Here is a 10109-nt window from a genome sequence, read left to right on the forward strand (position 1 = left end):
TTGGGAAACTCCCACTGAAGATCAATAGGTGGAGACATTGGTAAGGTTGGTTCTGGAAAGTTTGCCCTACCACTGTTTTTATTTTTCTCCTGCCTACGTTGTCGTTTTGTTTTCCTGAGTTTACTCCCTCCTTCAAATAAGTCTTCATCTACATCAGGCAGTGGTTCTAAACCCCTTTTCATTGAACGAGTGACAACAGCACAGGAATAGGCTTCAGAGTTATTATGAACCAAACTGTCTAAGATTGGTAAGTCTTCTCCCAAAATGACATCATATGCTAACTGATCCAACATTCCTACAGTTAACATAAATGCTTGGCCCTCAAGTTCAATAGTGACATCTGCTGTTGGATAATCTTTTTGACACCCATGAACACAAGTAATATTTACAGGTTTGTTAAAGTCAGGTAATACATTGCTCAACATAGAAGATTTAACCAAGGTTTGTGAGCTACCAGTGTCAGCAAGAGCCTTTACTGTTCGGCCATTTATTGAAACATCTACCACATGTTTATGTGGCACTAAACCATCACCAGTAAGTTCCCCCTCAAGACCTGTGGAGGGAACTACACACAACTCTACTGACTTTGGTTTTCTTAGGGGACATAAAGAAGCTTTATGACCAGGCTGCTGACAGTAATAGCAAATGAGGTTGTACCTTTGACTGCAATGTATAGGCTTCTTACCACCCCTAGTGTCCAAGCTTTCAACACTAGTCACCCCTGGAGGTTTTACCTCCCCAAACCTTGGTCTCCCCACAGTCATCTTTGACTTAGAAGGTTCACGATGAGCAGCTAGGTAACGTTCAGCCAGATCTGCAGCTTCCTCTCCTGTCTTTGGGTTGTTCTCTTTCACCCATGTGCAGACATCTGACTGCAGCACGCGAAGAAACTGTTCCAAAATAATGGTTTCACCGATCTCTTCTTTGCTCCGACTGTCAGGACGCATCCATCGCTTATAGAGTCCCTTTATCCGATTGTAGGTTTCACGCACACTCTCTCCCATGGGTACACTGGTACTCCGGAACCGGTATCTGTAGGTCTCCTCTGTTACATTAAACTTGGATAACACTGCAGCTTTAATGGCTTCATAAGAGTCAGACTGTTCTTCATCCATGCCAGCATAAGCTTCAAGGGCTTTTCCAGTCAATAAGGTGACCACTCTAGCTGCCCATTCAACTTGCGGCCATCCCCACGTTTTAGCTATGCGTTCAAATCGTACAAAAAAACTTTCAGGATCCTCACCTTCCCTGAAGTCAGGTATTCTTGGCTCACCCCCACGGTGTGTTTCTGCTCTCTGCACTGGAGCAGGTTGAACGACATGCATTTGAGACTGTGCAGGCAGTGGTTGAGATGGAGAAGGCAGCTCAGCTTGGTGCTCAGTGGCTCCGTGAGGTGGCTGCACAGCTGATAGTGGAGGCAGTTTCCCAGCCTCTTGCTTTGGACAAACAGCTGCTGTAGAAATGTCACTCTGGACAGAAGGTTGAAGTTCAGAATGTTCAACATGTTGCAGCCTTGGTATATTGTCACTCAGTTGTTTTATCTGTTCAAACAGTATTGCTTCTGTTCTTTTGGAATGCCGCATAAATTCTCTAATTTCATCAAAGATATCCGGTTCAGAAAGTTCTTTACTCACGACACCAACTGCAGTCTGCTTAGGTCGTACTACTGGTTCAAAATCATCCTCATTAGCCATTGCTCCTTCAGGTGGTGGATCTGGCTCAATTGTTTGTCCACCTTCTCTTTCTTCCATGTCAGCAAGGGGGTTTTTCCTTGTCCAACGGTTTCTTCCACGTCCTACACCCCTCATTCAGCGTGTTCGGTCCCTCATTCACAGGCGTAACCAAATCCCACTGCTGCCACCAACTGTTACGCAGTGAGGGGTGGTGAGGGAAACATCAGACTTCACTCTATCTTAATTAAAGTAATTGTTTTATTATCTCTTGCCAACATCATACACATGCAGACAGTAACTTTTCAAAATGGCTCCCAATCCATTTCCTGCTCCCTTTAAATACTCTAAAGACACACCTTAATACAGACTGGCCTATAAAAGAGCTGCAATTGAGGCAGGCTTCCTCTTTACTGGGAAAACAAGATGGCCACCACAAAGGTAACCTGCAACACTTTGTTACTCAAATGCTTCCCAACAGTCACCTTGCCTGAGGTCCATCCAAGCCTCAATCTTCTTCTTCACCACTTCCCCTGTCTAGACCCTGGGGGATTCTTTCCTAAATCGTATTGCCACTGGGATTCCATTCTGCCATCATTGGACTCTAAAACGCCAAATTAATTAATATCTCTAGTAAATTATTTTCAGTTCTTCCAAGTGATCTCTTTTTCATTCAAGCAACACACACACACAAAAACAGAGGACCAAGAATGTTTTTGATTTAAAGGTTTTATTTTATGTTTTCTTAAACATCAATACACCAACAACCAAGAAAGCACACTGTGGGTAATCATTGTAGTATATTTTTGTTCACTACATTTTAATAACGTCAAACTCATGTAGATTTCTTGTGATTGAAAATTGCAGTAAACAAAACTATCATATGATTAAAGACTAATATTAGTTAAATGGAGTTTTAAACTTAGATATAGATAGATATTTTACATACTTTTCATTTCACTTTTTGCTTGCTTTATTTAGTTTTATTCTCTATATTGTGGAGAAAAAAAACAAACAAACAAAAATATTGTTGCAAATGATTATTTTAAAAACAAAAACCACAATGAAAAGTTCCTGCACCAAAAAAACAAATCGCTATATTAGGAAAATCTATAATAAATGAAAAATGAATCAATAAAGTAAAATAATAAAAAATATCTTAAAATGAATCTGGCAGAGTCATTGGTGCTGTCCATGTAACGAGTCCAGATGTGGATGATCAAGATCACATCAAGGCATCAAAAGCATCAGTGCTAGCAGGAGGGTGAGGACAGGAGAGGCCATCATACCAGGAGAGAAAGTGCTACTGCAGAAAGACAGGAAATAATTAAATAAGTCATGTATAGATAAGCTCATGATAAGTACAGAAATTCTGAATTGCTATCACTGCTTTTGTGTTTGTGCAAAATCTATGTGGGCTTCAAACTGCAACAAATGATGACTATTCTTAAACAGAGCTTTTTGTGATGAACACTATCATTGGTATAACATCTACATTTTTCATGTCCACACACATTGTTATAAACAGAACATGTTTGAGAAGATTGTTGTGTCTGGAATTGGAATTGTGGTGGGTGAGATCCTGTAAACATCAAAGCATTTCTTAACAGGTATGTTAAAACTTTTTAGCGTTAGTTTTAGTGTTTCTGTTTGAAAGAAACACTTTCTATTTATTAAAAATCAGGAAATGTTTGAGAACATTGCAGTACCTGCCATCTGTTGTGTATGAGGTAGGAATTGAGGTGGGTGAGATCCTGTAAAAGTTAAAGCATTTTTAGAGGGGTATTAAAACTTGTTAGAGTTTCACCTGCATTAACTTTTACATCTAGCAACCACACTTATTCTTGCAAGGTGCTCAAAAATGCATGAGAAAATTGCAGTATCTCTCATCATATATATTGTTTCATATGACATGTTGTATCTTCACATGAGTTGTAATTTAATAATATGTCCTACTGTGATGAGCAGTTTCCTTTATCCTGGTCTCCAGGAGGATGTGTAATTTTTACTGTTCTTACTTGAGGACAAGGCAGTGAACTTCCATTAACTAGAGGTGTGAGATCTATTGGAATAAAGAAATTAAAATAATCATAGAAAACTTGGTTTTGATGATGTGTAAAATGATTGAAATGTTTCATACATTTCTGTTGTAAAAGTTTCAAGTACAATATATAAGTTTAGGAATGAAATTATTTAAATTTGCCTTGTGCACTGAAGATGAAAATGGCACTCCCTCCTTTGAGGTAATCTCTCGACTGGATGTCTTCCAAAGATGCAAAATAATATCTACCATACAGGTTATTAGCATAGATGAGCTCATTGTTCTCATCAACAATTTGAATTCCAACATCACGAGGTTTGCCCCAAGCAGGTACACCTGTTTATAGAAAGCATATGTAACATAGTGGTTAATAATTTAGTTAGTAGATTTTTTAAGCATTACTTCATTTTTCTGCAAACGTACCAGTGGTGGTGAGCAGATTTGGGTCAGTGGTGAGACTCATTTGCCTTGACATCTGTAGCTGGATGTTGGGGTTCTGATCCACCATTTGAACAGTAAATTGCCTTTGTGGGCAAGGCCATTTCAGTTGGTCATCATAGACACCAGAGACAAGATGCACATATACTCCAAAATCTGTCTGCCTTAGATATAATGCTACCCGGTAAGCATAGCCCTCACTGGAATACTGCCTTGGGCTATATATCAGGGCCGGAGTATGAGTACTGTTCCAAAATCTCTCAAAATCATTAATCTGCCAGGTTCCATCTGGACACTCGAGCTCTGATAGATTGATGTCATCAATAGAGAAGCCACCTGTAGAGTTTCCTGCTCCTTTACGAACCTCAAACTCCACCTGGAACTGCTTGGTGGCATTCAGAGGAACATGGTGGAGAGTCCAGTGAGATGTCGGTGGACCTGGAGGGAGAATTTTTAGATTAATAGGTGAATGTGACGTATGTCTTCATGACAAAATGTGAAATGTGAAACATTTATACTTCATCTGGAGAAAATCATCATAAATAATCACGCAAATGATTCATTACCACTGATCTGTCCCATGAGGTAGCGAGTTCCTGTGGAGTCCCATTCATCTTGAAACTCTCTGATCCAGATGTTAAGTTTGTCTGTCTGGCTCCCATTGTGGTAATAGTAGAACTGCAGACACTGGACATGACACTCCCTCTGGGGACTCATCCTCTTTGTCTCCAGCCAGGCTGAGTCTCCCTCCTGACCTGGTCCTGTGCTAGCATACATGAAGTAACCCGCATCCTGACCTACAATGCAGTTCAAAATGATCTTACATCAGATCTTTAAATCTTAAGTATCAAAAGTATTTATTATTATTGCTGGCAGCTTACTTTTGATGTTAATAATGCTGAGTTGGAAAACTAGATTTTCCATTTCAAACTGTAATAAAAACTGCAATAAAAAATGGAATATTTGAGACCTTACCTTGACCACTATTTCCACTGGGCAGATTGGTGTGGTCAGAGCTGGGACCACCATAAACACCAGTTACCATTTCCCAGCCATTGCCACTCTTTGAACAGCGGTTCATTTGACACATGGTCCCATTAGTAAAGCCACAGTACATCTTAAAGGCAATGGATGAGCCTGTAGAGATCAATTAAAAGTGCAAGGTTTTTTTTTCCAAGGAAGGTTGGAGGGAAAAGGCAAAATTGTCAACTCACAAAACTGTAGTCATCTCAAGTGAGTGAATTGTGTCGGTGTGAGCAATTTTCTACACACATTCAGCACTTTAGGCTTAGTTAATTATTTACAATGAGCAACAGAAAGTTGATTATTGGAGTACTCATGATATTGCTGAAATTGCAGCCTGACACATAGCAATCCTGGCATGTTGATTTTTGTATGAATTAAACAAATAGAGTGGGATTATTTGCTGATTATAAATTGACCATAGGTGCGAATATGAGCATGGTTGTCTGTTTAAATTACTTTCAAATCATAATTGTGACTTGTTGAACTTTTCTTAAAACAAATAGACTTGATCATTGTGCCAGTTCAAAAAGTGATCATAATAGATATTTTGGAATTCAATAATATATAAATTTATGGCCTCATGAATACAAGTAAAAACCCCTAGTAAAGAGCCCTACTAAGTTTAAATGCGCGTAGTAACTCTAAAAACAATATAAAACTATTTACCAATGTAAGTGTGACAAAGAAAACGGCTACTTTCTATTGGTTAAGGGCACAATATATTTTCACGGTGTCCTTAGTAACTTTAACCAGTAATCCCAGAGTATTCCTAAAACTGGATGCTGGTCCCCATAATCTTTGAGCACTTACTGCATTTGTAGAGTAGATTCAGCTCCTGAACATCTCTAGCACTCATTTCCACTCGTTGACCAATAAGATTCTGGAATTTGGGGTCTTTGGTGATAATTGTAGATCCATTGCCATTGGTGAAATCATCTTTGCCATAGTGCATCACGGACAAATAGTCATATGGGACTCCATGGGTGGTGCTCTCATCACTGCCGACTATTCTAAAATTGTGCTTGTAAGCTATAAAAATCATATATAAAAGCCAAACATCAGATACAGTACACTTAACTGAAAATATTTTGATAATATGAGAGAAGGTCAAATCATAAAAGGAAATATTTTGTATACTCACTATAGTGATTTCATTGATTTTATGACTCTATCTCAAATTATTAAATAGTTATGATTTTATTTTAACCATTTCAGAGTGGTTATTATATTTTTGCAGACTGCTTTATACAGCTTTAAGATAAGTATTTGAATAGAAATATCGAACAAAGACATTAACATTGTTATAATTAGTATAAGTGTTAACCAAACCCTCTAGGATGTTTTCAGAGTTAATCGTCACATAATCATCTCTGTCATATCTGGACTGTTCATGGTAGAAGCCAAGAGCATGAAGGAACTCATGTTCAACAATGGCAATGTAACCACAGCCTATTCCAATGGAGAGTTCCTGTCCATTGGAAAGTATTCGTCCAATGTATGACCAACATCTGAAATTAAAGGCAGAACACTGATGAATATTTGTCCTATAACTAGTTATGTATTCTGTAATTTATTTAGTGTAATCTATAAAATCACAATTAAATAAATCAGAGAAGGAATAACAAAAACATAACCATTCATAAAAATTTCACAGTATTCATCTTGTTCTTTGGTTAGAACTATATATCCAGGGGTGCACATACAGTGGCTTGCAAAAGTATTCGGCCCCCTTGAAATTTTCCACATTTTGTCACATTACAGCCACAAACATGAATCAATTTTATTGGAATTCCACGTGAAAGACCAACACAAAGTGGTGTACACGTGAGAAGGGGAACGAAAATCATACATGATTCCAAACATTTTTTACAAATAAAAGAAACCCTCTTGGAGTCTGCAAAAGACTTGAGACTGGGGCGGAGGTTCACCTTCCAGCAGGACAACGACCCTAAACATAAAGCCAGGGCAACAATGGAATGGTTCAAAACAAAACATATCCATGTGTTCAAATGGCCCAGTCAAAGTCCAGATCCAATTGAGAATCTGTGGCAAGATCTGAAAACTGCTGTTCACAAATGCTGTCCAAGGTCAAGGTCAAGGTCACGGTTCTTTATTTGTCACATGCATAGTTATACAAGTATAACACACAGTGAAATGTAGCCTGACACGCTCCTCGACATGTGCAAAAAAATTGAGGGGGTGGGGGGTGTAGAGGAAAAACATTATATATATATATGTATATATATATATATGTATATATATGTATATATATATACACATATATATATATATATGTATTAGGGCTGTCAAATGATTAAAATTTTTAATCAGATTAATCACAGCCTAAAAATTAATTAATCATGATTAATCACAACTCGAAATATGACCAAAATGTGTGCAAACATACGGACAGATAGCGGATTTTTACACACTTGTTAGTGTTATTTAATGCTAAGACCACGCTGAGTGGCCTGCGTTCACTCAGCGTGGTCTGACGTAGGCTGGGTGTTGTGCTGGAAGCGAATTAATCACAGCCTAAAAATTTATTAATCGCAACTCGAAATATATGTGTATATGTGTGTATATATGTGTAAAAATCGGGACAGATAGTGGTTTTTAACACACTTGTTTGTTTTATTTATTATTAATTGTGAGTACAAGCAGTACAAGCAGAACAGGGCTTCAAATAATTGTGAGGGATTTTTACTGAATGTTTTCCACCCGTTTAAATCTAGCACATTGTTTTATCCATATACATCTTCAAGTTCACAGAACATAGGCCTAATTCAACAGGCAAAATGTGGAGGCAGGAGTGGCCAGGTATCTGCGAGCAAGGCGGGCCAGCTGGCTGTGGGCTCCTGCATGAGCTGCCCACCACTGTAAGGGACAGTCCTCTAAGGCAGTGCAGGGCTCTGCTCTGTAGCGCTGTATGGCTCTGTCCTGCTGTACCTCCTCCTCTGACTCAGAGTCAGAGTCCATCTGCAGCAGGCTCAGCCTCTTCTTGGCTGGACCTTCTTCTGCAGTGTGTGATCTTCTAGGAGAGTCTTCATGCAGCATGCCTGCCAGTGTGGTCCACACTGCTTCTCTGTCAGTCTTGGGCACACTGCGTAGGTCTTTAAAACGTGGGTCCAGTGCAGTTGCGATCTGGAGCCATGCATAGTTGGTATGTTCCTGGCGGGAAGCAAGGTCTTCCTTAAACTTCTCTTTAAACCTCACCACATATGCAGGGTCCTCATCAGTTACTTCCATGACACGGCGCAGGTGGCAGAAGGCTGGTAGAACTACAGAGCAGGAGACGTAGGCCTCTCCTCCCAGCAGTTCAGTCACATATCTGCAGTGGAATACACACACACACACACACACACACACACACACACACACACACACACACACACACACACACACACACACAGAGATAAGACAGCAAATTAAAAAAAGCTTTTCAATACTAGGTAATATTAATAAAATATTTGATTTCATTTATTTTTTAAATAAGACATTTTCATAATAACAAAACTGATTTAAGATGTATGTTTGATACATTTAATCTAAACCTACAATTATGGTCACAATGACAGGCTCACCTGCAGGGCTCTAGAAGTGTCTCCAGTCTCTGGAGTTTGTCCCACTCTGGAGGCGTCAGGAGGACAAGTTTATGCTTTTGTTTATCCAGAGTCGCGGTTACTGCAGTTTGGTTGCGGATCAAGCGCTTCACCATCTCCAGCGTGGAGTTCCAGCGCGTAGGCACGTCCTGGGCCAACGGCTCCTGCTTGCGCCCCAGTGACACCTGCTCTGCGTTCAGCTCTGCTGTGTTTGCTGGGCTGTGCTTAAAATGGCCAACAATTTTGCGGCATTTGGCCAGCGCAGTGACAAAGCCACTGTCTGCGAGACTCACTGTGATGCATCTCTGTAGAATGTGCGCGGTACACGGCATGTGATTGAATGGCATGATGCGAGCCGCGGCGATCATATTGCGCGCACTGTCCGTGCCTACTGTTGTCACCTTCTCCTCAATTCTCCACCTGCGAGCAACAGTCTGGAACTGCTCTGCACAAGCCTCCGCAAAGTGCCGCTCTTCCGTTTTCATTATAGTCAGCGCAAAGGATGTCAGACCCCAGGCTTCAGTGATTAAATGCGCAGTAACTCCCAGGTAATTGTCATTACTCAATGATGTCCAGTGGTCTCCTGTCAGAGCCACGCATTCTGTGTGAACTAAAGCCTCTTCTTTTTTCTTTTTCTCCGTTTCATACAGTTCGTGGATTCGAATTGTTATTGTGCTTCTCGCTGGGGGCTTGTAGGACGCGTCCTGAGATGCAACCTTTAAAACATCCGCAAAGCCCTTGTCCTCCACAATGCTTAGCGGTCTGCAGTCCTTTGCTATCCATTTGGCTATATTGTCGGTCAGTTTGTCCAAAGAAGACTTACCGAGTGGCCTGCGTTCACTAAGAGTGGTCTGACGCAGGCCGGGTGAAGCTGCTGCCCCGACAAACGCGTGTTTGGCATTAAGGTGGTATTTTAAGGTCGAATTTGAACGGTGAAATTGAAACTCTTTACTACAGTGAGTGCAAATTACAACGCGTTTGTTTATTGTCCCATCTACGTTCTTCTTGTATTTAAATTCCCCATCCAGAAGGCCATCCGCTTCCTGCTTCTCCATTTTCAGTGGCGCGGTAAACAAATCAAGTGGAATTATGGGAGCGACTTATCTGCGTGTTGCGCTAAATAGTTAAATATTCTAACGTAATTAATTGCAAAATTTAATTATCGCAATTAACGCGTTAATTTCGACAGCTATAATATGTATATATATGTATATATATATATATATATAAAAAACACCCAGCACGCCCCTGCGGGCGGTTTATCCTTCAAGCTCGGGTCCTCTACCAGAGGCCTGGGAGCTTGAGGGTCCTGCGCAGTATCTTAGCTGTTCC

The 10109-nt window shown here is 40.2% G+C and overlaps 1 protein-coding gene across 1 annotated transcript in view; it reads right to left on the reverse strand.

Annotated features, from left to right (window-relative positions):
• Positions 1–2866: 2866 nt before the first annotated feature.
• Positions 2867–10109, reverse strand: part of LOC146698928 (meprin A subunit beta-like) — a 13267-nt gene continuing 6024 nt past the window's right edge. Inside the window, exons 8-16 of the mRNA XM_085471820.1 lie at positions 6505–6683; positions 5986–6204; positions 5125–5286; positions 4716–4946; positions 4135–4587; positions 3874–4047; positions 3627–3732; positions 3380–3424; positions 2867–2976 (exon numbers count right to left, since the gene is read on the reverse strand). Of these exons, the coding sequence (XP_085327946.1) occupies positions 2901–2976; positions 3380–3424; positions 3627–3732; positions 3874–4047; positions 4135–4587; positions 4716–4946; positions 5125–5286; positions 5986–6204; positions 6505–6683 (1645 nt within the window). The 3' untranslated portion in view covers positions 2867–2900. The remainder of the gene's footprint in view (positions 2977–3379; positions 3425–3626; positions 3733–3873; positions 4048–4134; positions 4588–4715; positions 4947–5124; positions 5287–5985; positions 6205–6504; positions 6684–10109) is intronic.

Source organism: Copadichromis virginalis, linkage group LG11 (genome assembly GCF_057382275.1).
Source record: "Copadichromis virginalis isolate Kocher_CV1m ecotype Utaka linkage group LG11, C_Virginalis_male_GT1.1, whole genome shotgun sequence".
Classification (NCBI taxonomy): Eukaryota; Metazoa; Chordata; class Actinopteri; order Cichliformes; family Cichlidae; genus Copadichromis; species Copadichromis virginalis.